General features: G+C 50.8%; 6 protein-coding genes across 6 annotated transcripts; 5 read left to right on the forward strand and 1 right to left on the reverse strand.

Annotated features, from left to right (window-relative positions):
* Window positions 1-804: 804 nt before the first annotated feature.
* BDZ99DRAFT_374694 (uncharacterized protein) lies at window positions 805-5,246 on the forward strand (the record flags this gene model as incomplete). The annotated part of the gene is made up of 10 exons (XM_033714932.1): window positions 805-1,084; window positions 1,383-1,406; window positions 1,528-1,634; window positions 1,714-1,781; window positions 1,840-1,960; window positions 2,261-2,906; window positions 2,962-3,107; window positions 3,162-3,318; window positions 3,370-4,255; window positions 4,562-5,246. 10 exons carry the CDS (start codon window positions 805-807, stop codon window positions 5,244-5,246), a joined length of 3,120 nt encoding a protein of 1,039 aa, XP_033583714.1.
* A 942-nt stretch (window positions 5,247-6,188) lies between these two features.
* BDZ99DRAFT_403879 (uncharacterized protein) lies at window positions 6,189-8,391 on the reverse strand. Its single transcript, XM_033716368.1, has 8 exons — window positions 8,128-8,391; window positions 7,938-8,073; window positions 7,693-7,877; window positions 7,605-7,641; window positions 7,487-7,554; window positions 7,047-7,429; window positions 6,920-6,987; window positions 6,189-6,868 (listed from the first exon to the last, which is right to left on the reverse strand). Exons 1-8 carry the CDS (start codon window positions 8,224-8,226, stop codon window positions 6,429-6,431), a joined length of 1,416 nt encoding a protein of 471 aa, XP_033583715.1. The 5' UTR covers window positions 8,227-8,391; the 3' UTR covers window positions 6,189-6,428.
* Window positions 8,392-12,716: 4,325 nt separating this feature from the next.
* Window positions 12,717-13,432, forward strand: BDZ99DRAFT_812 (uncharacterized protein). Its single transcript, XM_033728921.1, has one exon. It carries the CDS (start codon window positions 12,905-12,907, stop codon window positions 13,310-13,312), a length of 408 nt encoding a protein of 135 aa, XP_033583716.1. The 5' UTR covers window positions 12,717-12,904; the 3' UTR covers window positions 13,313-13,432.
* A 2,218-nt stretch (window positions 13,433-15,650) lies between these two features.
* Window positions 15,651-18,118, forward strand: BDZ99DRAFT_456570 (uncharacterized protein). The gene is made up of 3 exons (XM_033718487.1): window positions 15,651-16,027; window positions 16,086-17,089; window positions 17,168-18,118. Exons 1-3 carry the CDS (start codon window positions 15,684-15,686, stop codon window positions 17,707-17,709), a joined length of 1,890 nt encoding a protein of 629 aa, XP_033583717.1. The 5' UTR covers window positions 15,651-15,683; the 3' UTR covers window positions 17,710-18,118.
* Window positions 18,119-18,533: 415 nt separating this feature from the next.
* BDZ99DRAFT_513032 (secretory pathway Sec39) lies at window positions 18,534-21,562 on the forward strand (the record flags this gene model as incomplete). Its single annotated transcript, XM_033724670.1, has 2 exons — window positions 18,534-21,468; window positions 21,528-21,562. The coding sequence occupies 2 exons, from the start codon at window positions 18,534-18,536 to the stop codon at window positions 21,560-21,562; spliced, it is 2,970 nt and encodes a 989-aa protein (XP_033583718.1).
* A 743-nt stretch (window positions 21,563-22,305) lies between these two features.
* On the forward strand, window positions 22,306-23,114 carry BDZ99DRAFT_564605 (uncharacterized protein; the record flags this gene model as incomplete). Its single annotated transcript, XM_033727376.1, has 1 exon — window positions 22,306-23,114. The coding sequence occupies exon 1, from the start codon at window positions 22,353-22,355 to the stop codon at window positions 23,112-23,114; it is 762 nt and encodes a 253-aa protein (XP_033583719.1). The 5' UTR covers window positions 22,306-22,352.
* Window positions 23,115-26,747: the final 3,633 nt, after the last annotated feature.

The raw sequence follows: 26,747 nt of genomic DNA on the forward strand, positions 1-26,747 counted from the left end.
AAAGCGCTCCAGCCAATATATACCAACCCAGCGTTGCTAGCGTCAGGAGAGCTACTCAGCCTAGTAGCTGGGAGCATTCACGTTAGCTCATCGAATCCCGTGTCTCTACGTCCATACTCGCGGTTCAGACAATGGCTACTCAAGAAGAAGCATGAGTCTACCGTATCCTCTAGGGGGAACTCGTATATGTACGAGGTATAGTGCGAGCTACAGTGCCTCGTCAAAGATCTATGCATACTTGTCTGCCGCTGCTCGAACTCTCTGGATGCATACTCGAGATGTTAAAGTTCGTCACTTAGAATGATTAGTAAACTTTTCTGTCCAGCCTAGGCAGTAGATGATGAAACTACTCAGTCGGGCATGTGGTCCATCCCCCCACATGTTTCTTGATAAGTTTAGCACCAGGAGCAGCGGCAAAATAGTGCACACAAATCGATGACGAGGCATTGTGTGTGGAATCTTGTTACCTATCTGACATAGGATCAGGGATTTTTCTGGTCGGCAACATACATCGACGACAAATGGAAAATCATCAGTGGCCTCCAGAGCTTCCTCAGTCCAAGCAGATCTGTAGGCATTTCTGCTAACGGTAATGCGAAAGCAGACTATACGAAGCCTCGAGTAGTAGCGCGAAACTCATTCGATCAATCTATCCGCGACGAGAAACTAGAGGGCGTTGGAGGTAGCCCTCCGGCGCCTTCTCATGCGTTTGATACCATTCACCGGCTGGCCCAAGCAAATCCCGAGGAACATGCACCCAATCTTGACGAAAAGTCACTCAGCCCCGGGGAAATGTCCCCTAGGATGGGTCCGTTTGACTGCACCCGAGACGGCTGCCTCGAAGCTGCAAGCCCTCATATTGACTATTTCAGGGCCATCAATTGGTCGAAGACTTCTCTAGGCGCGATGAACCAATGGCCGCAGCATTTATGTACGATCGTAAACATCGTCATGAAAGACGTCAATCCTGCGATGATCTTCTGGGGCAACGACGTAGTCATGATATACAATGAGGCTTACATTCAAGTCCTCGGCCAAGTTCTCGGTGTTTCGTGTATGGGAAAATCTGCGAGACTGGCTGTAAGTAAGTAATTACCTTTCTGTGCTCAATTAAGACACTTTGTCGTAGGTTTGCGTACACTCTTTTGCCACTGTTTGTAGTGCGTTAAGGCATGTTCAAGTATCTATACGAAACGGAAATCTGCCTTTCTGAGCCACGAGTAAAGTCGGTAGGTCGACTCCGACAGCGGCTGCGAGGTGTCACAAATTAGAAACTCTTTATTTCGGAAAATGCCTTGAAGCTCCGCACGCAGTGGCAGAAGAGCGTACACACGTTTATGACAAGGCAGCGTAGGTATAACGCATATCTGACGGTATTGCAGGTGATTATTGGGGGCACTTCGAACGTAAGTACGGATCTTTGCGGTTATATCAAAACATATATCCAAGCCCTCTGTTCCTTCCCACACCTAGTCGCCCGTATCTACACATACACCAACACCCCTCCACTCTTCTAACATTCCGCAGCGATCATACAGCACGTTCAATCGACAGGAGCATCCGTGATGACGCACGACTTGCCGCTATTTCTCGACCGGCATTCATTCCTAGAAGAAACCTTCTTTTCGTTTCAAGTAAGCTGTGATAAGCCTGGCCATCCATACGGCGTCTAAGCATGGATGCCGCCTACATTTCATAGCTGACAATTATTAGTTCATGCCGATAATGGATGAGCGTGGTTGTATTGCTGGGTTCTACGAACCGATCATTGAAACCACCAAGTATGGCTCCTGCTATCTTGTTCTTGCCAAAACGGCGTCTGATCATATTTAAATTCAGACACAAGCTCCTTGAGCGAAGGGTGAACTCGCTTATGGAGGTTGGTGCGCAGACGGCGAAAGCTCGAGACATCAAAACATACTGGAACTATGTGTTGCAAACCTTAACGGCTAACGACAAGGTTCGTTGAAGACGCCCCTCAAGTATTGAGGCTTACGGTCTTGGACCGTAAGTTTGCACACTCTTTCTTGCCACTGCTTAGGGTCCATCCACTGGCGGGTTATCAAGCTTCAAATACGATGTCAAGGTCGATGCAGTGGAATAAAGGTCACCTTTTGACTGAAATGATACCTGCTCGCTAGCCTACGCCCCACAGTAGTGTAGAGTAAGCAAGAGTGGACCCTGTGCAGCGGCATATCCGTGCCCCAAAACTTATGGCCCATTACCAGAGGTTGAAGAGCCGTTAAGCTAATGGATTCAGGACATACCTTTCGCATTGTTATATTCTGTCCAAGAGGACGACAGGTTCAATGATACTGCGTCAGTATCCACGACGAGCACGCAACCTCCCAAGCGTTGTCTCCTAAAGGGGGCAATAGGCGTCGAAACTGGCCATCCAATGGCGCCGTCAGAGATCGATCTGACTGACACGTCCCAATTGTTTGTCTCCCAGCTGCATAGCGTGGCTAAGTCAAGGAAAACGATGCTGATGAACATTTCCGTCGACCATCCTGAATTACTGGAGGGCATCGCGTGGCGTGGATACGGGGATCCCTGTTCCGAATTAATCATCACGCCTATCCTACCTACCAGAAATTCCGAACATGTGCTCGGTTTCATCATTCTCGGGCTCAATCCCCGGCGTCCCTATGACGAGGACTACGAGAACTTCATCGGGGTGATGAGCCGGCTGCTCGCCACGTCTTTGGCATCTGTTGTTTTATTCGAGGAGGAGATGCGTCAAAGAGAGGACACGATTGAAGAAACTACCAAGATTCAACATCTCCTAGCTGACAAGCTACTTCAATCGCAGCGTGAGGTTGAGATCCGAGAACAGAAATTCCAGCGCTTCGCCGAGCGAACAGACGTGGCCATCTTTATCTGTCTCCCGACGGGAAAGTATACCTGTGAGTACTAGGCGCAAAGCACATCTTCAAATCTCTACTGACCAACCTTCTCTAGATCGCAATCAAAGATGGTTTGATATGTTCAGCTCTGCGGTACTGTACGAAGATGTTACACAAGCTTGGTCGGCCGTAGTGACCCCCGAAGACTTGAAGTTTTGCGAATCGGTATTTTCTGCTTTGATAACACAACAAGCGGCTCAAGTGAGTTTCGACAATGGAGCACGTTCTATTGAAATTTACACTAACTTTTTGTAGACATTCGAAATAAAGACGAAGATGCACTGGACACCACCAAAAGTTTTATCTTCCCAAAGTCAAACGCAAACGCACTTCGTTTGGGTTCTGTGCTCCGCGTGGCCAGAGATTGGACCCGATGGAGATGTTGTTGAGATAGTGGGCTGTGTTACTGATAGTGAGTTTTATGCTCCTTTCTTCGCGGTACTCCGAACTAATAATGATCTAGTAAGTCGACAAAAATGGGCCGAACGCATTCAGAAAATCCGCAGCGAGAACGCTTTAGAAAGCAAGCGGCAATTGGAGAACTTTATCGACACTACATCTCATGAAATGAGGAATCCCTTGTCTGCAGTCATGCAATGCGCCGATGGCATCATTACCTCCTACTCGGGAATCAAACAAACATACTCCCCCGACCCTACAACCGCTTATACTCGTCTCATCGACACTGGAATAGACGCTGCACAAACTATCGTGCAGTGCGCCCAACATATGAAACGAATCGTCGATGATATCCTCACCATCTCAAAACTCGATGCTGGACTCCTAGTCATCACTCCAGTTCCTGCGCAGCCCGAAACGGTAGTCGCACATGCAGTAAAGATGTTCGAGAGCGAGGCAAGAGCTGCAGACGTGGAAATGAACCTCGTGATTGACGACTCATATCGCGATCTGGCCGTCAGCTGGGTAAATCTTGACCCGACGAGACTCCTACAGATTCTCATCAACCTTATCACCAATTCATTGAAGTTTACCAGGCTAGAACCTAGGCGGTCGATATCTGTTGGACTAGCGGCGAGCTCGGAGCGACCAGAAATCTCCCAAGATGGCATCAAATATGTTCGAACCAAGGCCGCGGACGAAAACTCCGAACTGATAGAAGATTGGATGCGAGGTAATAACGTCTTCGTTCAATTTTCCGTACAGGACTCTGGCTGCGGGCTTAACGAAGACGAGAAGGCCATGCTTTTTGCAAGATTTAGCCAGGCGAGCCCCAAAACGCACATCCATTATGGCGGCTCAGGTCTTGGTCTCTTTATATCCAGAAAACTTGCAGAAATGCAAGGAGGCGCCATAGGATTCGACTCTGCGGAGAAGAAAGGCAGTACATTGTAAGTCTAATCTTCTCACTTTGTACAGCGCATCGTCATAGACCTGTGTACACTTTTCTACCACTGCGTGTGGTGCTTCAGCGCACGATTCCAGATCTGGAGTGCGGTGCTTAACTTCTCGTCTGTGTACACTTCTCTGCTGTCGTCTAAGGTTGCCCAAAACTCTTACTAGCTATGCAAGCCGATCAGTTTCCGTCTTATTCGGAACTTGAAAAGCGCGTTGAGGACCCTTCACAGCAGCAAGACAGTGCATACAGACTTGTAACGAGGTATTGTATCAATCATTCAGATCTGACAACCCCCTAGCTCTTTCTACGTTAAGGCTCGGCGTAGCAGGCCACCTACAACGGCGCGGCGCGGTTCCATGGCATTCCTGGACAGCCAGAGAGTTTCCCAAAGCACGACGATCACTGGACATGACACCAGGCCTGGCCTCGTGAGGCAGGCGAGCGATCTCCCAAACAATGCTGACGCCAATTCCGAAGAGCCCATCCAACAGCCGAAAGGAATATCTCAACCGCCACTTCAACAGACCGCCTTAGTGCGCAAAGCCCCCGAGGTTCTCCACGTACTCGTCGTTGAAGACAACATCGTCAACCAACGCGTCCTAGCCAAGCAACTTCGGAACCTAGGTTGCATCGTTGATGTGGCGAACCACGGCGCGGAAGCCCTCGACTTCCTTCGAAAGACTGTAGACTGGAACTGGACCGACTCGGCTGTAGTCGAAGATGGAAAAGAGCTGTCAGCGGTCCTGATGGACTGGGAAATGCCAGTCATGAACGGCCTCACGGCCGTGAAGAAGATCCGGGAATACCAACAAAAAGGCATGCTGAAGGGCCACGTCCCGGTCATCGCGTGCACCGCCAACGTCCGTCAGCAGCAAATCTCCGAAGCAATAGATGCAGGCATGGACGACGTGGTTAGCAAGCCTTTCAGGGTTCCTGAGCTCTTGCAGCGGATCCGAACCCTCATTGAGTCTCTGCCGCCATGAAGTTAACGCCTTCATGGACTCAACCGCTCGCCTCACCGTTTGATAGAGATACTGGCAATGATTAGCATCCAGGCATTGAGTCAGAAGGGGCAGAAGAGCTATGAGCTCACTGGGCACAATCACGCACCTTTGTGGAGCCTCTTACGGTGCTGTGCGATCGACGTTCGATTCACTTAGGCCACGATACTAAAGAAAGTCCTTGAGCCCGAGCTGGAGAGGCCGTATGCAGTCTCCTCAAATCTGTGACTGCTAGGATACATATGAGGGACTTCGTTGGAGGCTTTAGTGATGGGATCCATGATAGAAGTAGGACTCTCTTACAACAAATCTCCCCCCCAACTTTTCTAACCACCCTGCAAGAAGTTGTTCTCACATGAGAGCTGTAGATTGGTTATGCGCTTCGTCATTCTCGACATACCGGTTTTTTCAGAGGAGGATAAGGGGACGGGCGCAACTAGGAAAGCAGGGTGGGTGTGAAAGGAGGATAATCGCATCACTCCTAGAAGTTATCGTTTAGATCAATAACAATAGAGAACGGAGTTGTAATCCAGGGTAGATAGGCACGTGATCGATTATCTGTTTTGGTGAGTCTTGTCATCTGCAAAAGTGTGGAAGCCAGAGGGGTTGTGAAATGCTTGTCACGGGCGGTTTAAGTGGCTTCCACACTTTTGTAAGTGCCAAGATATGTCCAACTAAGCCGAGCTGCACGTGATTCTTCCAAGACCCGCGACACTCTTTCCGAATATCAAGCGGCAAGTATGGTAGACAGGTTCCTACACTATATTTATAATTCTTGCCCAAGTGATTCAATAGTCTCGTGGTTGCTTCGTTGCCGAGGTTCACTAATAGTCTAAGACTCTCCAGCATTCACACTTCTACTTCCCCCATTTTCAACAGCGCAGATGGTCCGTAGCATAGTGAAACAACGTAAGTTACGTAGTGGCTCGTATAGCTAGCGGGTGATCCCGATTGATATGAGCTATCAAAACCATAAAGCCGAAGGCCCTACAGACCTATGAATGAACTTCATTTCTCATAGAACTACCGATTTCTCATAGAACTACCGATTTCTTTTCAAGTTTCCTTTCTCGCCAACTCCCAATGCCAAATACCCCTATCCGTAACCCCGAGACCTAACCAACACGCCCCATCAAGTAACCCGCTCGAAATCACTAACCCCCTTTACTCCTGCAGAAACGTTCCCCTCCCATCCTCAACCGCAACACTATACTCCTTTCTCACCACAATCCTAGCCCTCCCACCGCTCTCCGCTCTGCCCAGCGTTCGTGTCTCACCCACCCGATCCTCCTTACCCGCCAGAACAACATTCATGCTCTCAACGCTCAAATTGTCCAGCGGCACAAACTCCCGCGCGTCCGTCCTATCCTTATCGCGCTCGCTCTTCATCGCCGTGGAACGGATTATGCTGGCATTGCTAGCTTGCGTGTTGTAGCCCGAGTGGCCGCGCTTGCTGGCGCCATAGTAGTGGTCCACGTACTGCGAGGCGTGGGCGGTGGAGGGGAAGAGGCGGAACTGAAGCGCGCGCAGGGCGGGGAGGCAGGCGCAGATGATGCCGATGTGGACTTCGATTGTGGACCAGTAGCCGATTGGGACGTAGTCCCCTGTGCGAGAGTTAGTGGAAGGTTGTGATGAGCGAGGTTGGAAGGGCGTACAGGTTACGTTGTCCGTATTGGCGAATTGGATCATCCATTTCAAGCGGAGCATGCTGATGACGGTGACGCTGGGGAGGTACAAGTCAGTATTGACCGGCACAAAGTTGAGTGGAATGATGGCGCCTACAATAGTCCCAGCGTAAACATAAGCATCAAACCGTACTTCTTCCTGCGACTTAGCTTCAACTTTGCTATTTGCTGCAATGGGAGCACGATGACCATAGCATCGATTACGATGTTTACAGCCGCCGAGATCCATCCTTCCACGTTGAGGTTGATGCAGTGCCCTTTGTGCTCTCCATCCCAGTGTTTCCATGCCAAGTTGATGGGCTGGCATTGCGCAATGACCGGAGGAATGAAACCGACAATGTATATTACGCAGCAAGCCATGACGCCGTAGACGCATCTGCGAAAGTTCTTTTCTGGGAATATGCGAAGGTAGAAGAAGAGGATTGAGATCTTGGTCAAGGCGATTGCCATGAGGTATAGGATTTCGTCGAAGTAGTAGACCTGCAGGGGTAAACGTCAAACAAGACTTATCGATGCTAGTTGAGGTGCTGGACTGACGTGTAATATCGCGGTGACCTTCTCAAATGGAACTGCCCATAGATCCTTGCCAAGACCGTCGTTTGCGACTACGTACTATTTAGCTATACGTATAGAGGTAGGACACTGCTATACTCACGAACAACTGACAGGCAGGTGAGAGGTATAACAGGCAACTGATTGATAGTGAGCACTACTTCTATCTCTTTTATGACGTGATATCTTACCATTGCTACTAGGATCGCCCAATCATCGTTTCCCCATTGACCACCTAAGCAGGGTAATCGGGCAATCACTCTCAATCCCACAGCTAACAAAGCAAGAGCTCCGCCTGTTAATCCAGTAATGGTTACATCTTTTGTTCTATCTCTTATTGGCGATCCCAATGCCGAAACAGTAAAGTTTTTAGTGACTGTAGTCATGTTAGCATGGTCATGCTTCTTGATGAGCTAGCCAGTGACGGGTTACATACCTAAAGCTTCTTTGATAGTACATGCTCCTTTTACGCACCCTTCAACTTTTAGCTCCAGCGCTTTATCATGGGCGATGCACGCTGCATCTGTGACTGAGCATGTCGATTCTGATACTGCAGATACTAGGCACTTAACCTGTCACTTGCATCAGTATGGCGATCAACGAATTGATCACAAGGTAGAATTTACCGCGCACTCAGGCAGAGTCTTTGTTGCGGAAGCCAAAAAGTCTGCTCGAACCAAGGAAATAGTCAAAGAGAGAAGTAGGAGAGACTTGAAATATTTCATGCTTCAAGGAGATCAAAGGTTCTATCGATCTGAGCAGGCGTCTATGCCCGCCCCGATGGCGCAACCTACCAACTTGATGAATAGCGCTTCGACTGAATAATACGTTATGAGAGTATGCCCGTCCAGTTCCCAATGAAATCAAATGAGAGTGGGGATCATTTTGACTTGGGATCTAGAAGGAAGCGGAAGAAGGCGCAACGGGAGCGGCACCGCAAGGGACCATAAGGTTATCTAGGACAAAGTCTTGCGCAATGTGGAGCCCTCGCGTGCTGTGGCAAGGGGGCATCGGACGCACGTTGATGGAAGACGCTTCAGGGCAACCAGGTACGTGTTGCGGCACCGAATAGGACCGCTAATGACGGTGATACGTACTATTTAGGGAAGAGCGGGCCAATCAGAAAAACCTGAGGCGTGTGTGAACACTCTCAGCAAAGTTGTAGTAATGAGTCGGACGAGCTGTCAATGATCCTGGCATGCCATGTGAATGTAGGGCTGTCAATCCTTTTCCAGACATCACAGCCCGAAGGACTCGATGACCAGGAAATAGCCCCTTCATTCTCGTCGATGGCTGCCGAAAGTCCTTAAAATGTTGAAGATCAGCTGTAGGGCTAGAAGAAGCACCGAGGCGCCAGGTGGGCGTGTGCGCGAAGGGTGCATGACTTTGCATCCGATGTGGCGGCGGCCGCCTCCGGAGGCGTTCTAGAGACCTACCTAGGCTGGAATTGCCGCTGTTCACAACGTTTAGCACAGGCGGGTACCAGTCCAGGTGTAGAAGGTATGCCATAGAAAAAGCATAGAGAGAGACGGCGTGTGTGAGGTCGTCTCTGGTCTCCGTGCTCTCAGTTTCAAAGAAGGGTGCCCACTGTCTATCCGGGACAGCTCCGTTGCTGCTGATGGGGCCACCTGCAAGGGGTACAAACCGTGAGGGACTGCCGCTGTGGAGTTCATCAGCGCCGCGATGAGCGGTTAGCTGTGCGTCCCCCACATAGGGCTGCTGCTAGCCGAGTATGGGGTTGAAACGTGATAGAGAACCGCATCTCAGGAGTCGTGAAGCGCAAGGTACACATGTCGAAAGCCACAAATCCGGAAAAGCCCTATCAACGCCATCCAAAGTGGCGGCGAGACGACGGGAGAAACAGTGTTGAGCTGCTAGTCGATGTCTTCTGTCGCGGTTCTGTTTTGCTTGTGATGGCAATATCAGCACGCACTCCCGGCTCACGAACTTTGCCGTATACAGGCAGAAGGCCGCGGCACGGTCTCCTTAAACTCCACGTTGTCGAAACAACCGCCGATGCCCTGACATCTGGGCGGCCTAGGGTGCGCGAGTATTTAAGGGCGAGAAGGGCCTGATGTATTGAAGTGGGACCTCGCCTCTGATATTGTGAGTGTCTGAAGTCTTCAGACGATGCTCTCGGAGCATGATCACAGTAAGCCACCTGTGGCGTCCGAGTGCATCTGCTCATCTTGGCCATGTTGCGGGCCGATACACGTGAAATTCAATAACTCGCACCTAGTTCATGAGGTGGAGTATCGATGGATGTCATGGGATGCTGGCAAGAAAACTCTGAGGACTGCAGGAGAAGCTGAGGTGAGATTATGGGTTGATTGCATTCATGCTATGGCATTGTAGATCAGGCATGCATAAATGCGGTCGAGATTCCGATGCAATAATGGACCTCGGGATCTAGGTACAAAAATACCAGCTAGGCAGGTACAATACAAATTAGTGCTACCGAAGTGGGTAAGATCGTCAGGGCAGCAGTCACGTGATACATCACTGGTGTTCTTTCCTCCCGCTCCCAATTCAGAGATCAGAGGAACATGCTTCCCTTGGCAATATATGTATACTTGTGTACTGCTACTGAAAACGCTTTGATAGATTTCCGAATCTAGACAACGCGTAGGTGTGCTACTTTTACACATCGTGATCTTTCGTTAGGCCCCCTCGGACTGCGCCGTCACCAATTTCCCTTCAATGGTAAGTCCGGGTGTGCGTTCCGGATATCTGTGCGCTCCTTTCACAAAGAGAATCGGACTATATCTTCGGTTTTTCATCCGTATATCCGTTGTCACGATAGTCCTATGAGAGATTACCACTTAGCTGATATAGTGATGGACTTCTTTCCAAAATCATATTGCCCTTCTAGATACCGGCGTACCCGTCGCTTAAACCGCATTGCGTCATTTGTCGAGCGAATCCTGCAGTCGCGGTAGACGGTCCGTCAGGACAGTTAGAGAGGAACGCGGATGCCATCTCCGGGACTTGTCGAGTGAAGACCACGAAGTTATAGTTTTTGTACGTTTTCTCTACGTGTCATCAGGAGAACCTGAGTACTCCGGAACTTGCCCTTCTCCACATTCCCAAACAAGGCGATCCGGACAGATATAAGAAGCGTCTATAATGTACAGGATCTAGAGGTTGTTACAGTTCGCAAGGGCTGCCTAAAGGAGGCAAAGAGGGGCCACTATACGGACAGTAGTACGCAGAGAGAGCCCTCAAGATTTAAGCGTGCTACGGGCACGGGTGCCGTAGCTACAAGTAGAAGTGTACAGAGTGGACCTCCAACCATGCCTCCAGGACGCATGCCGACAGCTCCGCCGCAAAATCTTGCAGTCCCACGTCTACAGCCTGTCGGCCAGAATGCCCCTCAGTCGACAGCTACACCTGCTAGGACTGGTATTGATATTTCTTAAATTGATCCGGCCCTTCTTGAGCCTACGGCAGCACCTACGACAGCACCTGCAGCTAAGAAGCGCGGCCGGCCGCCTGGTGCAAAGGATAAGGTACCACGGAAAAAGGCACGAGCTCAGAGGCAAGATAGTACTCAGCCTACGCCTCAGCCTACGCCTCAGCCTATGCCTCAGCCTCATCCTCAAGCACAGAGGCTTAGCCGAGAGGAGCTTCTACGTCAGCTTGCAGCGTATGATGAGGAAATTGAGGGGTATATTGATCAGGGTGAAGAGTAGGTGTAAGCGGCGATGCTAGGTGGCTAAGCTCGATGCAAAGGAGCCGTAATAAGGTGAGGGTTTGATGGATTTAGCATGCTATTAGGCACGTAGGCGCTTCTAGAATATAATTCTATTCTATACTTATACTTAGGCTTAGACTAGGTGAGCTTGTACGTGAGCTTATACGTGAGCTTATGCGTGAGGCTATATAAAATGTGTATAGCTATACAGCCTCTCTATTTTATATAGCCTTACGCATAGCCTTACGTACAAGCTCACGTACGGCCTCGCGTATAGCGTCACGTGCAGGTAGACGTAAGGGTGAATGGCCGGAGGAAGCTCCGGGCTGCTCCGAGCCAATCAGAAGGCGGTGAAACGACAGGGGAGTGGAGGTATGGGTTTACCCAAAAAGGGGTGTGCATTTACCAAAAAGGGGGTGTGTGTTTACTAACCCCTATCGCAACAGAGGTCAAGCTAAAAAAAAAAAATTTGTTGACAAGAGGGGGATTCGAACCCCCGCGGGCAAAGCCCATGAGAATGCAGCCTCTACTGAGGCAAGCTTGCGCTTCTAGAGAGGAGTTAATATCAAAGCTTATAATGATAGGATTAGTCCAATCTTACGAGTCACACGCCATAACCTGGGAAGATGTTAATTCGAGGTATAGCTGCACGGTAGCCTCAGATAGAAACTTACCACTCGGCCATCTTGCCTAGGGAGATTTTTTGACTTTTTAAAATGTTATAAAATACTTATACTATAAGCGCTTGGGAGCCTGAGAGGCCGGGAAACCTCGGCCTAATCCCTAATAGAGCGCTTAAGCAGCCCCGGCATCAACTGGCGGCATTGTCAGTCGCAAGTAAAAAAATCTGGGTGATTTTACTCATCCCATACTCACCCGGCGCTCACCTATTACTCACCCACCACCGCTCTTATCTACCATCACTCCTCACCCATCACCGCTGCTCATCTCAGTGCTCCTTAAACTAGCAAATAAAGCAAAACCACTAGGTATATATTATTACTTTTCTATGCTTTACTGCCTACAATCGGTGACGCCGGCGAAAGCGAAATTCGCGCAGTTTCAAACAAGGATAGGTTATCATGCTAGGGCAAAGAACGGACAAGGCAACGCAAAGGGTGGCATTATTGCATGAAGGTAGAAAGCGATGTATTAATACATTTCCACTTTAAAAACGCGGAGGGTGAGATTCCCCGATCCGGCACGCTAAATGTGCGAAATCAAACACCTCAAGTTTCTGCGGTGTTTGATTTTGGGTCGATACGGATATATGCAAAACGTAACGATCCAGGAAAGGGCGCATCAAGTTGTCTATCTAGTATGAGCTTGCGAATACTAATAACATCGCGAACCCCCCCTGCAAGAAAACTCTTAAGACTTGGCTTCTTATTGGATCAGCCGCTCCATCCTACACGGACTAGCAGGGGTCGGGCAGACTGTCGTTTATAGACGAGCGGCTCGCCCCACCAACTTTCTCCACCAACTCTCGGTGGTTGGTGTAGGACGTCAGATTTACTACAAGGCTATTAGATAGTCCTAGCGGTCGAAAATTAGTGCCTGGCCTTGGCATTGCTCATCATTGCTCATTACCTATTGCTTCTCATCGCTCTTTATCTCCGAACTTCATTCCATCTAAAAAAACCCCCCTCAATACCGGTGATCTTTGATTGAATTTGTACAATTTACCCAGTCGAGATTGACACCGATCAATGGCATCCGAGACACCAGTGGAAACACCTCAGCCACCCATTGTCCAAAACCAAGCGAAGGACCCAGTGGAAACCTTCACTCTCAAAGACAGCAGAACTCTCGCCCACGCAAGGTATGGAGCCAGCATGGATTCAAAAACATATCTAATATTCTACTTCAACGGGACCCCAGGTTCCCACCTCGAATGTCAGCTCCTCAACAAACCCGTGCTAAATTTCGGAATCCCACTTATTGCAACAGACCGCCCCGGCTTTGGTAGTTCCAGCTGGCAAGATAATCGCACTCTGCTCCAATGGCCGCAAGCCATTCTTGAGCTTGCTGATCATCTCGGTATCTCCAAGTTCGGCGTCCTCGGCCTGTCAGGCGTCGGCCCTTACATACTCGCATGTTTCCACGAGCTACCGTGAGAGCGTCTCATCGCCGCAACAGTCGTCTCAGGGATGTATCCACTCACTTTCGGTACTACTAGAATGATGTGGCAAACACGTGCACTCTTTTGGGTTGCTGGCATTGCAACATGGATAGCCGAGAAGATGATAGACCTTACAATGGGCAGAATGCTGCGCAATACAGATCCGTAGATATTGATTAAGTAGATTAAGGGTCAAGCTGCGGCACTACCGCAACCGAAGGTATATAAAGAATGCATGAAGCAGATTTTGGAGGATGATGTCCTATCTGGGGCGTATATTGGGTCGACGAAAGAGGCGTTGAGGACTTCGAGTAAAGGTGCAGCATGGGAATTTTGGTTGTTGGCGTCGGACTGGGGGTTTAAGTTCGAGAATCTGGATGCAAGTCGATTGACAATTTGGCACGGAGGTCTAGACGTCAATGTTCCGGTGGGAATGCCCGATAAAGCTGTTGAACTATTACCCAACAGAGTACAAGCGCATGGATTCTGAAGGCCATCTCAGCCTCATCGTGCGGCACAACGACGACGTTCTTTCTCATCTTCTCAAAAAGTTTTAGTTTTACTTCGCTTTCTTTAAGTAATCTATCTCGAATAAGGTAGCGTCTCTCATTCGCTTTTACGGCTAATTATGTATTCCCATGCCCCGAGGATCCCGATTCAGCTCCTTAGGATGCTGGATGAAAGACCTCAGATTTCTGAGGCTCTCGATGCTGGATCGATCGCAATACAAGCGTAGAGAGTCTATCCAATGATAGCGTATTTCGAATCTCCTTGCAACAATAACAGCATACTGGAAGGTTCGAGGAAGGAAGTCCTAGGCTATCTCATTTGAAAAACAGCGTAGTTCGATGTGCTCGTTTCTAATAGTTTTGAGTCGGCCCCCCAACAGTGGCTGAGGCAGATATAGGGTTGCTAATAGGCTGCTCGGTTGGAATATAAATTTTAACGTTGGCTGAAGTACCATTCTCTGAAGCTAATGTGCTTACGTCCAGCACCCGCAACGGGAGAGGCGAGCTCCATGGGGATGGACAATGAGTGCGATTATTCATACATTTCTTGAGCAACCTCTCACATCATGTGGGCTTTCGGCTGGCCGCCAGGGGAGTAGCAAGGATAGAAGGAACTTCGCAATTGAAAGAAGAACAACGAGGAAAATGTTTAGCGTACGATCAGCTATCGTGTTATGAAGGAGGCTGAGGCTTTGCATTGCGGCCTCCGGCTGTCAGAAAATGCTAAACCACATGGAGAACCGGTACACTCTGCGAGCCTTCTCAACGCAGAAATGTTGGAGGCACTCGGTTTTTCCGAATCTGATGAAGTGCAAATATAAGAAGTTGAGCATACTCCAAACTGGAGAGGCCGTAAGCAAAAGGGCAAAAGGAGGAGTCACGATAAAGGGCGGCACTAGGTAAATAGATACCCTACAAAGTAGCAGTGGCGCTAGGTATTCTATACGGTGGCTGTGCGTGGCTGCGGGGAATGTCTCAGATGATTGGCTTCGTGTCAACGTCAACAGCCATGCCCCTTCCCGCATCCTGCATCGTTGTGACTGGTTAGCAGAGCTGCACGCTTCCGCCGTCATCGCCCATTGAAGAGGAAGTTGACAGCTCCATCATGAATCCTATGACAGGCGGGACGGTAGGTAGTGGTGTTATCTGCCTGATGGGTAGAGTTAGCCAATGGCATCGAGAGCTGTCGTGAGCAGCCAGTGCAATGATGCCATGTATTGACGTCCTGGCCATCAGTATGTAGCCCGCTGCCGGGTAGAGCTCTTCAGACGTGGACAAATACGGCGTATCCTGATTGGACAGATTCCAGAGAGACCCATGGACGGCCGCCTCAGCCTGCCGTGAATTGATTGACGTCTGCAGGCAACCGTCTCAGCCTGCTCACCGCAGCGCCTCATGCCATCCAAGCGTTCCCCACATCTCAGCCCTCTTGAGCCATGTGGCCTGACTCAAGATCGTGTTATGACTCTTCTCGATCCCGTCGACGCCTTATATGTGGTGCCTGGCCGCGCCATACGTTCACTATCAACCGCAACTATGGGTGCTCGACTCTCTAAAGCCTTCGACCGGCGGAAAGCCCGCGCTGTCTCTGACCTAGACCGGACGACCTCTGGCCCCCAAGACTCTAACCACCTCGCCACGTCGCTACCGTCTACAACCACCGAATCACCTGTGCCTGTAGACATCTCCAACACATCCACGGCTCCGCCCACCGAACGCCCCGTGCCGCCACTTCTACGAGCGCATGCAGACGTCGGCGAAAGTAACCTCAACGGTGTGCAGCGTCTTCGCCGCTCTCTATCAATTCTAACTCATCTTCTTCAAGATCTCCCCCGTGAACGTGAAGCGGCCGCAGATATGTCTCTTCCGCCGCCGCCTCCGCCACTGCCAGCTGGGGCTATTCACCCGCCAGCACCGCTTGCCCATCCTCCTGCTCCCACTCCGCTTATGGTCCTGCCTCCAATCAAGAAGCCAGAGCCTCGTTGCATAATCTGCACCGAAGAGCTCGCCGTTGAAAAGCCCGCTGGACCTGCCGTTCGCCCATGCCGTCTCTGCCACAGCGACTACTGCAAGAGCTGCGTGAAAGGCATGTTCATTAAAGCATGCAAAGACACTACTAGAATGCCCCCGAAATGCTGTATCATTCTCCAGCTCCACGTCGCGCTCCCCATGCTCTCTCCCGATGAAGCCAAACAGTACAGGTAAGTGATCTTCTGAAGCTAAATATCTACTACAAAAACCAGACTCATTGGGCCTCAGGGAGAAGTATGAAGAATGGAGCACGCCAAACCCTATGTACTGCCCTATCCCGACGTGTTCTGCTTTCATTTCGAACCGACTCTTGCCTGTTGCCCGACCCGAAACTACGAAGAAAGGCAAGGCACGGGTTGACTCCGTTATTGGTACGCCAAAGGAGATACACGTGTCATGTCCGAAGTGTACCAATGACGCCTGTACCAAATGTCGCCAGCCAGCTCACCCTGGAGCTCCATGCCAAGTACTCGATTTCGGCGTCGACAAGGAGACTGCCACAGCTCTCAAGCGATGGGGCTACAAACAATGTCCCAAATGCAGAAATGGTGTCCGGCGCATGATGGGATGTAACCATATGCAATGTCTGTGTGGTGCCCAATTCTGCTGGTGGTGTTTAGTGCCCATGGATGAGTGCGGAGGCAACTGTTTCGAGCCGGAGGAAGAAGAGAACGATGACTACGACGCCGACGAAATCGAAGAGCTGGAGCGTGACCGAGCGACCAAAGCACCTTTGGAGGGTGCGGATGCGACACCACTCGTACCGCTTGTTGTTGCAGGGACTGTGAATGGACGGGCTATTAATTTGGATATCGCCTCGAACGAGTACTGGGATGCGCGAAACGCAAACTTTGGATCGGAGCCAGCTGAAGAGCCGCCTGATCGAGCCTGGCAATGTGAACATCGTCTCGAGACTGCGAAGGTCGACTTCGAGCAGCGCCTGAAGGAGGAATATCAAATTTCAAACATGGAATGTTCGCGTTGCTGGGCGAACATCTACCCCGAAATCACCCTGCCAAAAAAAATGGGCAACTCTGGGAAGGTACGCATGGTTGGAGGCTACCGCCGCCCTGAGGAATCTAGGGCTCGGGTCAGAGATCGAGGATCGCGTCGTGAACGCGCGCTCGGTCGAGCCTACACCTTGCTGGGAACAGGACACGGCAATTCAGGCCTGCAATGGCATCCCGATCGTGTTCTGGGTGATCTGGTGGCTGGGAATGCCTCTGATCCTGGTAACTCTCCTGCTTCTCCGCAAGTCTTTGTGGATGAGTATGGCGATGTCATCATGACTGACGGTGATTCTTATGCAGCAGAACGGTCGATGTCTATTGCCGAAGACTCCGGGTCTACGAGCTTATATCCGCCTGTATCTGCGAACTCTGCTTCGACGACGCTCTCGACATCAGCTCCACAGAAGACGAACGCGTTTCCAACCGAGTTCACGTTCCGTTCCGAGATCAAGTATCCTCCTTTCAGCTTCGCGTACGAGTGCGGATACTGCGGCATCCTACTATGCAATCCTTGCAAGGAAGCTATTGAGAAGGAGGCGCAGGATAAGCTAGAGGCAGAGGCGGCGGCAGAGGAAGAGGAACGAAAGGAACGAAAGGAACGAGAGCTGGCTGCCAGCAATGCAGCAACAGTGAACTCCGCAGAGGGCAGCTCCACAGACCCACAGGCTGAGACAAATGGAACGCCAGCCCAGCCCACAACCTCTGAACAAACGACGACACCATTGGTGCTTATTCCTTCTGAGGCGACTCCTCAGCAAACAGACAATCAACGGCAAACCTCCGAGCCAAGTTTGCCCGCCCCCTCGGTTGAACCAACGACTACTAGCCCAGATCAGTTATGAGATGTTGCGGTGAAGGAGCTTAGCGGAATGGTATAAGCAGCAGCGGTTCAAAACCGCTACCGGATCTAGAGGAACGACGAGGACGACCTATAAAACGGGTTTATGTACAATCTAATGAGTAAGAACGGCTTTCTTCCCCATGTCTTGTTTCTTTCATCCACCATGCCGGCGAGGAGTTGTGGAGTTATGATTCCTTACTTCTTTCTAATTTTATGAGGTCATGAATTTCGGTTACTGGCAGACGAAGGCGTGGTATCGCTCGCCTTTCTCCTTTCTCTCAATTACATTCGGCGCTAGCGTTGGCGTTATAGGTGCGTCTATATTTAGCATAGCATGTTTGTAATTATGTGACTCTGAGACAGAAGTGCGAATTAATTCCGGTTTGGATTCAATTCCCTTCGGACGCGATAACCATGAGTATCTAATTGCTTAAGCTTGTGACGGAAATTTGAATGTGATGTCGAATCGTCTTATAACATTCTTGGGTAAAGCTTCCCAACTCGTTTCTACGACTCGACGGAGTAATATCACTCTACCCTTGCTTGGTGAATTTGGAGTGATTATATCAACAATCGATGAGGTAGATCGGAGCAGAGGTATTTTAGTGACGTCTAAGCGCTCTGCAGCGGAACGAGCAGGGCTTATCCCACGTAGCTAAACTGTCAGACACTAGTGAACTCGCACGCGCTCGTCACGAACCTGGAACGCGCCGACCAAGAAACCATCAAAGCTTCATTCTTGACACCACTCTCCGCCTGCGTGGCATCTGCCCTCACGACATGCCCCACCACTCTTTCCAGTGATCTCGCCTCACATCGTTATCCATGGCTGAAGCTGCGAGACTATCCGTGCCTCAGAGCGTCCTCCTTGCGGTGCAATATGCCACCGAAGCCAACATCACCGCCCTCCGCACATTGACGATATCCCGGAAAGATGCCTTCAATCCTCAACTCACACTTAGGATCATACTCAGTTACCTTCCCGAGAGCACGGAGCCTACCTTATACACTACCTTTGTTCACGAAACTGCGTCAAGAATATACTCAGAAGGACAGGACAATGCTACCCCTCTCGACATCTCCCCGGTCGTGGACCTATCAGAGAATATAGCACGGAAACGGGTACACAAACTGCACCTACTGCAAATAGCTCATTCCTCCTACACGCCCGACACGTCGGAAGATATACTCACGCCCTTCCTCGTCCACCGAGTCCATCGCATTGATGCGGAGACAGGTCTACTAGAACTCGTCCCACAGCTCATTGTACCTTTTCTTCGACACTCAGAATACCTAAGAACTTGGTTTATATCTTCAATTCTGCCCTTGCTTCGCTACGGCTACGAGTACCATCCCCACAATACGATTCCTACCTTGCAAGAATTCGGCCAAATGAAGGGCGCAAAAGTCGTTGATATGTTCCTGTCTCCTACCCGAAAGCCCGCCGCGGATAAGAAAGCAGGTCCACAAATAGGGAGGGACTTGAGAGGGCTTGTGGGCCCGTGGATGTATGGGCATAACGAGAGGAAACGGCGGAAGTTGGATACAGGCCGGCAAGAGCCGTTAGCAGCCGACAGCCAGACCAACACAGCAGTTAAACGCACCAACTCGTTTCCTGAGGAAGCCGTGCCAGAGTCTGACGAAGACTGGGAATGCTTGTTCGCATGGTTCGTTCATACGGCTACCGATGACTTTCCTCTCGTGACGAGCGCCATAGAAGACTGGGATGGTCCAGGTGACGTGGATTTGGGAGGCTATGACGAGGGGCACCAGTATCTCGAAGAGGAAATGCAGCGGCGACTCGAGATCCGATATGCGCAGTCAGCTCTCGCAAGTGCATATGCAGTTGAGGCAAACACTCCAGAGGCCATCGAAGGAGCACACTCGCTCTTAGTTCGATTGGCAACGCTCATGGACTTCGAGCCGCCTCCAGGTCTAGCAACTAGTGTTGAGTTGCTACCAAAGATCGACACGGCCTCCCCTATTTTACAAGAACCATCTGCCACTCTTTTTCAAGATGTGCTCCTTCGTGCCGACAACCCCCTAACGAAACCGGAGGTGCAGACATTTTGCCTTCTCCAGATGTTCGTTTACTCGGCTTACAATTTTGGTGGTTTGAGTTACAACATTTCAATAGTGAATGTCGCAAAATTACGCTTCCACAAGACCGACGATGAGCAGTTTGGCATGCTTCAGAAAATCTTGCACGGATTGACCACCGGCCCGCAAAAGGATGACGACCAATGGTCACTTGTGAGGGATCGATTACTATGGCTATGGAACTGGGGAATCGATGTCGATGAGAATGGTGCTTTGTTTGGAGCAGGAGTGTTTGGGAAAGTAGAAAGAGGAGTTTTCGAGAGGGAAATTCTACGAGCTTTCCTAGACACCGGTCGCCACACACTCGCCATTAAGATATACATCAGCGCAACTCCTTATCATCGTCTTTCGTTGGAAGAAATCGAAACTGTGATCATCACAGCGGCCATGGCCCACTACGACAACGCCAGCAATGGGAATAGAACTAGAGGGGGCATGAAGAAGGCTGCTGATATCATTTCAACCTTCGACAAGTATTTTCCAAATTCATTTACATTCCAAAGAAGCAAGGCCCTCATCTCTGCGACGCATGCACTATCTTTCTACTCCTTGACTCTGCAGCATGGCGTTCCGTTCAAACCCGTCATGATCCGAGCTAGTCTTGACCCACTTTCGCTGTTAGAGAAGGTCTTGGACCAGAATCCACGCAGCTATACCCATCTTGACGATTTCATCTCGATCGGCCAAAATTTGGTCATTGCAACACCCCCTAGGCTTTCCGAAGGCGCTCCTGACTCTATCATCGATCTTACCCCCACCGAATCGAATCGACGCAAAAACACTGCAGAAAGACGAGTCATTGGCATGGCTATCGAGGCCGCCCTTGCAGAAGACGACTTTGAAACTGCGTACTCGTACGTTGTCAATCGTTTATCGCCTCCAAATTATTCTGGAACGCCTTCAACACCTGGAACGCCTGCGTCGCCTCTGTCGCCTATAGGGCCTCTGTCACCCCTCACGCCGACAAGTAGTAGGAGATCTTCTTTGGACAGGAGACCTTCCATCGCCGTCGACTACCTGACGTCCGGTCGCCAGAAGAAAGACGAAGACGATCTGTCATGGCGCGCTGCTTTTCTCGCAGGACGCCATCGCTCTTCACCGATGTCAGGCTCGTACAACTCCGCCGGATCCACCGCGCCTCCAATACTGCGAAGACTAGAACAACGAATGGAGCTGCTCAGTCAAGCGCTCCTGCTCGCCCCCCCGGCGAACCTACCAGAGGTGCTTGGCGTTTGGCAAGAATGCGAAGAAGAGATGACGACGCTGCTGGCGCAGGAGAACGAGGCTGAGCAGCGCTTCAACGATCGAGCCGATCAGAAGCTACCAGGAGCATTCACAGAGACGGTTACCATACAGCCTCGACGAGAAGTCGGCAGAGGTGCTGTTGAGGAGGCGCCGATGGGACTGTTTGATGTTGCAAGAGGTGCTGCGGCAGCTTTTTCAAGGAGTGCGTTTCCGCTCCGAGGCGCGAGTGTCAGCACTGACAGCGCTACTGGCGCCGTTCGTAGCGGCGACAGCGGACATGCTCGGATGTCGTCGGATCTGGGAAGTGAAGCTGGGAGTTTTGCGGGGAGTGACGAAGGTGGGAGAGTTCGTAAGCGGGATATGGTCGCGAATGCTGTAACTGGCGGCTTGGCCAGTGGCTTGGGATGGGTCTTGGGTAAGTTATCCCTTGACTATCGTGCCGATGTCAAATGCATCGATGCTAATGATCTCCAGGTGCCACACCAGTCCAGAAGCCGGATAGAGATTAGACTCTCCGAGCAATGCATTAAGCAGATTCCTATCATCGTGCTCATCAGGTCAACTTGCGTGCTGCCAGAAGTGCTTCAAGGCCATTTCAGGTTGCCCAAAGGCCGACCAAACTTGTCGTTGTTCGCTTGTTACTGTCCTAGGTTTTCTGAACTTGCTTCGATATCGCACCTGTCTTGCCTGCCGGATACCGCCGCCGAAGCCGCTCAAGTAAGTAAGTAATCGCTCCAGAGCATGCAGACGCCAGTTCCAATATTGTCGTGGGAAGATATTACATCCTATAGAGATATTCAAGAAGGTATTGACGGGCTTCAAACGGCGGCGAGCGAGTGTCTACGGGCATCGGGAGAGGTTTGCGTGCACACTGCGAAAGGAACTTACGACAGTTTGCTTGTGCATAATGGAAGTAAAAGACCCACACAACTGGCCACCAGTTCGTCCTTATGTCAAGAAAAAAGGTGTTTCCATCTGAACGTAGTTGGGACAAAAAGCCAGCAAACGGACCCCCGTGTCAACGCTTGGACCACCTCCCATTGATATTCACCTCTTCACAGTAACAACCCCATAAACGGTTAGAATGTCTCTATTGTGTCTCTATTGTTCCCTCCTATTGTGTCCAGTGTATTATGACTACATCCATATCTTCCCCCGTCTCACGCTCAACCACCATTTCCTCTACATCCTCCTCATCACCACTACAATCACCATCACCACCAGAAGCAGCAGCACCTGTCCTTTCTCTCCCACGTCATCTCGACCACAAATCTCTCAAATCCACCAATCCACGCGAAAATGCGCCTAAGACCAGACCCCAAGCCCTCCCTCCGCGCCCTCGAAGCCGCAGAAAACGCCCGCGTCGCTGCTGGACAGCGTGCCCGCACCCAGCCCACCACTCGCGCGTCCCAAACCACCAAAGCTCCGCAAAAAGCCCACGCTCAGCGCCCAAGCACCCTCAAAACGCCTGTCACCCGCACGCAACGCACCTACATCCGCCGCGCCATCACCATCTCGCCGTCTCCGCGACCTCCCCCACCCTCACCATCACCATCATCATCATCATCACCATCATCATCATCATCATCGCCATCACGCACCCCCTCGTCGTCCCCGCGTCCGTCACACGAAGCACTAGAAACCCCCCGCGCGCCCCCGCTCCCGCGCCTTCTTCGCCCGCCGCGGGACGCCGGCTCGCTGGACCCCCTCTCGCTCCAACATCCCGAGGATCCGGGCCCGCTGTCGGTGCTGAGTGAGGACGGAGGGGGCGAGTGGCGGGAGACGGCGCCGGTGGACCAGCTGACGAGTGTGCTGCGGGAGCGGTATAGGAAGAGGCCACGGAGGGATAGTAAGGGGAGTGGGAAGGAGGATGTTAGCCCCGAAGAGGCGAGGGCGTTGAGGGCGAGGAGGAGGGCGAGGTTGGGGTTGGGGGAGGAGATGGGGTGGGGAGAGGGTGAGGAAGTGGGAGAAGAAGGGGAGGAAGAGGAGGGGGGGAGGGGGGTTTTTGATGTTTTGGGAGTAAGAGAGGCGGAGGCGAGGAGGGGGTGGGAGTATTTGTGAGGAGAGAGGGGAGTGGAAAGGGGGTTTTTGGGGGGGGCAAGTGGGGTACGTTACGTTGAGGGTATTGCTGGTAATGGGTTATCTCGTGGGGATAGGGTGGTTCAATCTTGTGACGAGAGAGGGACGTATTGGCAGAGGTTGTAGTTAGTAATGGTGGATCATGTGGGCAAGACGTGGTTAGATCTTGCGGCGGGAGTGGAGTACGACGGGTTGACAGTATTTTATAAAATGGTAGATCATGCCAGCATAGCGTGGTTCGATTTTAAGACGGAAGCGTATGTTAGTCATGGAGAAACATGCGAGCATAGCGTGGGTTAATCTAGAGGGAGGCGTAAACGTGGTATTTATGCAGACGTGGGTGTGAGGTTGACATCGGCTTGATGCTGTTGGAAGTCCTTCAACACCGCATGAAAATTGCAGCCACGATGTCAAAGTTGGCACGCTCTGAATCAGACTAGCCCGGAAACAGCGGTTTTGATGCTCGTAGAAGTCCTTCGACACTATTTAGCTTTGCAGGTCATGAATCAAGCTCTCGTCAAAGCTGTGACTCAGGGCCTTTTTACCACCGTTGGTCGTCCTCCAATGCTATGGCTGTATGGGACAAAAGAGACTAGAGCCAATCGGACCTGTGGAGTCATGCAAACGGCCGCCTTACATAAAGCAAGGATCTTATCCAGCTAATCGTTCTTGAACACGGAACAGGCATTTAGGATCAACCTGGAATGGAAGTTTTGAATCATGTTATAAACACGGAGCACCATGATGTCCTGCCACGTGCTAGGAGTGACGAGTCAGGCCGTCATTTAAATTGATCAAACTCTCTTCTTTCATCCTGCACCCATCTACGCCTTCGCTCCCCATCAGAACGCCATCATTTTTTCAACATCCAGAATAACACCGTCTCAAGTACTGCAACCAGGGCCACCATACCACTAGCGATCGCGGAACTAATAGCCGCATGATGGGACAACAGCGACAGTCAGGACTCCCACAGTATGGTATGCGATGCTCGAATTGTTGACTTCACATCCGATGTAGCACGCTTTCGAGTGCGAAATAGTATCCTCCAACCGTGTGCCAACTACGGTCCCGCGATATTGGGAGAGGAACTCTCGAGACCTCGTAATGGTTTGTGGATCGTGAAAGGCTTCGGTAAGGCTTGCGTCGGTTTCCACACTTTTGCAACGATGCACTTAGAAGGTTCCGCTTCTAAGCCCGTATTAACAGGCTGTGTCTGGTCAGTTTTGTTTGCGTCCGATCACAGATCAACGTACCTTAGACAGCGTCGCAATTCGAAAGACTGGCTTTTTGAAGGGCACGGCTAGATCAAGCATCTTTCTTCACAGACGACACAATCTCGGCGTGTTGGCTCTGATCGTTCCCATCATATCTGCGTCGTTATTTCCGGGCGGGCATTCGATGATGCTTAAGAGCTCCTTAGTGTTATCAACCACGCGATTTTTAGGGATATGAAGTTGACTCCTAGAGATAGCCTGGATTTTTATTTGGATAGATTGTACCATACGTACTTCCTAGTGCTCGCAAAGGTTTGTTTTGGTCGAATTCAAGCTGTCATACCTTCAAGTTCGAGTTTTCCTTATATTATCATATTCGCTCGAGATGAGGATTTGGCGCCATGGCGCTGTACAGTGCTGTTCATCCGCGTATTCGTTCCGTCACGATCATGTCGTCTGGGGCATCAAGCAACAGAATCGTTGTGAGGCTCACTCGCTCGATCTCGTTCTCAACTGGCGAAAGGCCTGTAAGCGAGTGCGCATGTAGCCGCGTGCATTCCTGAAGCAAAAACTAATAGCGGAGCTGCGCAGCTGTAGAGAAGCTGGAATGACGGAGTTGCTTGTATCGCTGTTGGCCGTTGTGCCTGTCTCCCGGGGAGGTTTCTCGCAGACTGTACGAAGCACTATCAGTGCAGTCGAAGTAACGCCCTAAATGCACGCTCCTACGCAGTGTAGGTTTCATGTTAATTCTGGCATGAGATGAACAAGTTCTTGAAGAAAGACTCTGGGAAACAACTGTTGAGGACCTGTAGAATGATTGTTGGAGAGCCCAGCCTGCCGCTTGTGGCTTGCGCTTCGTCATCCCTTGCGATCGGCATACCTATGTGGCTGTGCTGGGACATTTCTGTATTTCCGCATTTCAGCATCTCGCATATCAGCATATCAACAACTCAAAATCAGCCCGTGACCGCCTGGTCTCTCGTGTGGCCGGGGGGTTTTCGCTCTTTTTCGGGCTCTTCTCCTAGAGACCGCATTCTCTTCTTCTTTTCTTCTTCATCGTTCCAATATCTGTTCTTTTGTAGTACATGTATAAACTCCTTCAATATTGCATCAGCCTTGCTGTTCGAGGGGACGTACGATTCGCCTACTTGTTAAAATTTTCGCTTTTCGAACGAACGAAGACTCCTGAACACAGCTCCTCCGGAGAGATTTGGGGTCCAACGGAGTCCCCAAGCTCGACTTCTTATACTTTTCCCTCGCCCCAAGGCTACAAAAGGCATATTCTGCCTTCTTCAACTCTGCCTTCATGTCTTACGTACCAAGGGCCGCCCATGTGCCTATCAGCCGGGTGAGCGTCTACTCCATTCCCAAAGGGGTACCAAACGCTAACTGTTGTTCCAAGCCTCGGGGTCGTGTTAAGTTCTACAGGAGCGCAGTTGAGCAGTGTGCGCGGCCCAACGTGGAATCACACTATGCCCACCCCGAGAAAGCACAGTATGCTTGCGAGGGGTGCTCTGCTACGTTTCCAAGCAGGTCTCTTCTTATGTAAACCACCCGGAGTCTTGTAGCTTATGTCTTTCCCACTGCTGACATTGTCCTTCGATAGCTCCCATACCCAAACGCGCTGTCGTCGTTATAAATCCTCTGACGCCCTTCCATCGAATACGGCAAATCTGGACGAAGCCAACCACCGGCACACACGAACCGAACACCTCGGAGCGGGGTCTCCTGGTCACGAAATCATCCAATCGCCCCCTCTAAACATCCACTTATCTCAACTGAGCTCCCACCAAAGCGAGTCGCGCGATTCAACTTACGGTAGTTTGCTTCAGACCGAAGAAACAGGATGTTATACTCGCACCTCATCTCCACCAAACACGCTAGAACCTGTAGAAGCTACATCTCCATATTGGAATCAAGATTGGTTCAGTCAATGGGCACAAAAAGAGAGACTACACCGAGTAGAGTGCTATGCTGCAGAGGCCTTGAACAAATGTCCGAAAGATACCAAGCATCACACCTCGGCCAAGGGGAGATACCAGTGCACTTCGGGGTGCGGAGCCACCTCAAAACGCAAAGATGACTTCAGGCGACACGAGGAGATCAGATACCCGCAACAAGTCTGGATTTGCGTTCTTTGTCCATCTTCCATTCATGAGGCATTCATCACTCATCGTCAGGATAAACTCGGTTTGCACATGGACAACAGTCATCGTGGCCACTGCGAACCTCGTTCAAAGCTTGTTAGAGCATCGCAAGTTGATTATGCCGCGGTTTTCCCCCGAACCTGTGGCTTCTGTGGCGCGACCTTCGAAACCTGGCCGCAGAGGATTCAGCATATCGCCACTCATTTTGAAGATGGTTTGACGATGTCTCAATGGATGGAGAGAGCTCCTGA

This window comes from Mytilinidion resinicola, assembly GCF_010093595.1.
Source record: "Mytilinidion resinicola strain CBS 304.34 unplaced genomic scaffold BDZ99scaffold_1, whole genome shotgun sequence".
Classification (NCBI taxonomy): domain Eukaryota; kingdom Fungi; phylum Ascomycota; class Dothideomycetes; order Mytilinidiales; family Mytilinidiaceae; genus Mytilinidion; species Mytilinidion resinicola.

Coding starts and splice junctions, on each gene's coding strand:
- BDZ99DRAFT_403879 (XM_033716368.1), bottom strand. CDS start 8,226: ATGAAATATTTCAAGTCTCTCCTACTTCTCTCTTTGACTATTTCCTTG. Junction 8,074..8,127: donor AGACTCTGCCTGAGTGCGCG/GTAAATTCTACC, acceptor TGCAAGTGACAG/GTTAAGTGCCTAGTATCTGC. Junction 7,642..7,692: donor GGGCGATCCTAGTAGCAATG/GTAAGATATCAC, acceptor ACTATCAATCAG/TTGCCTGTTATACCTCTCAC.
- BDZ99DRAFT_812 (XM_033728921.1), top strand. CDS start 12,905: ATGGCATCCGAGACACCAGTGGAAACACCTCAGCCACCCATTGTCCAA.
- BDZ99DRAFT_456570 (XM_033718487.1), top strand. CDS start 15,684: ATGTCTCTTCCGCCGCCGCCTCCGCCACTGCCAGCTGGGGCTATTCAC. Junction 16,028..16,085: donor GATGAAGCCAAACAGTACAG/GTAAGTGATCTT, acceptor ATTGGGCCTCAG/GGAGAAGTATGAAGAATGGA. Junction 17,090..17,167: donor TGGGAATGCCTCTGATCCTG/GTAACTCTCCTG, acceptor ATTCTTATGCAG/CAGAACGGTCGATGTCTATT.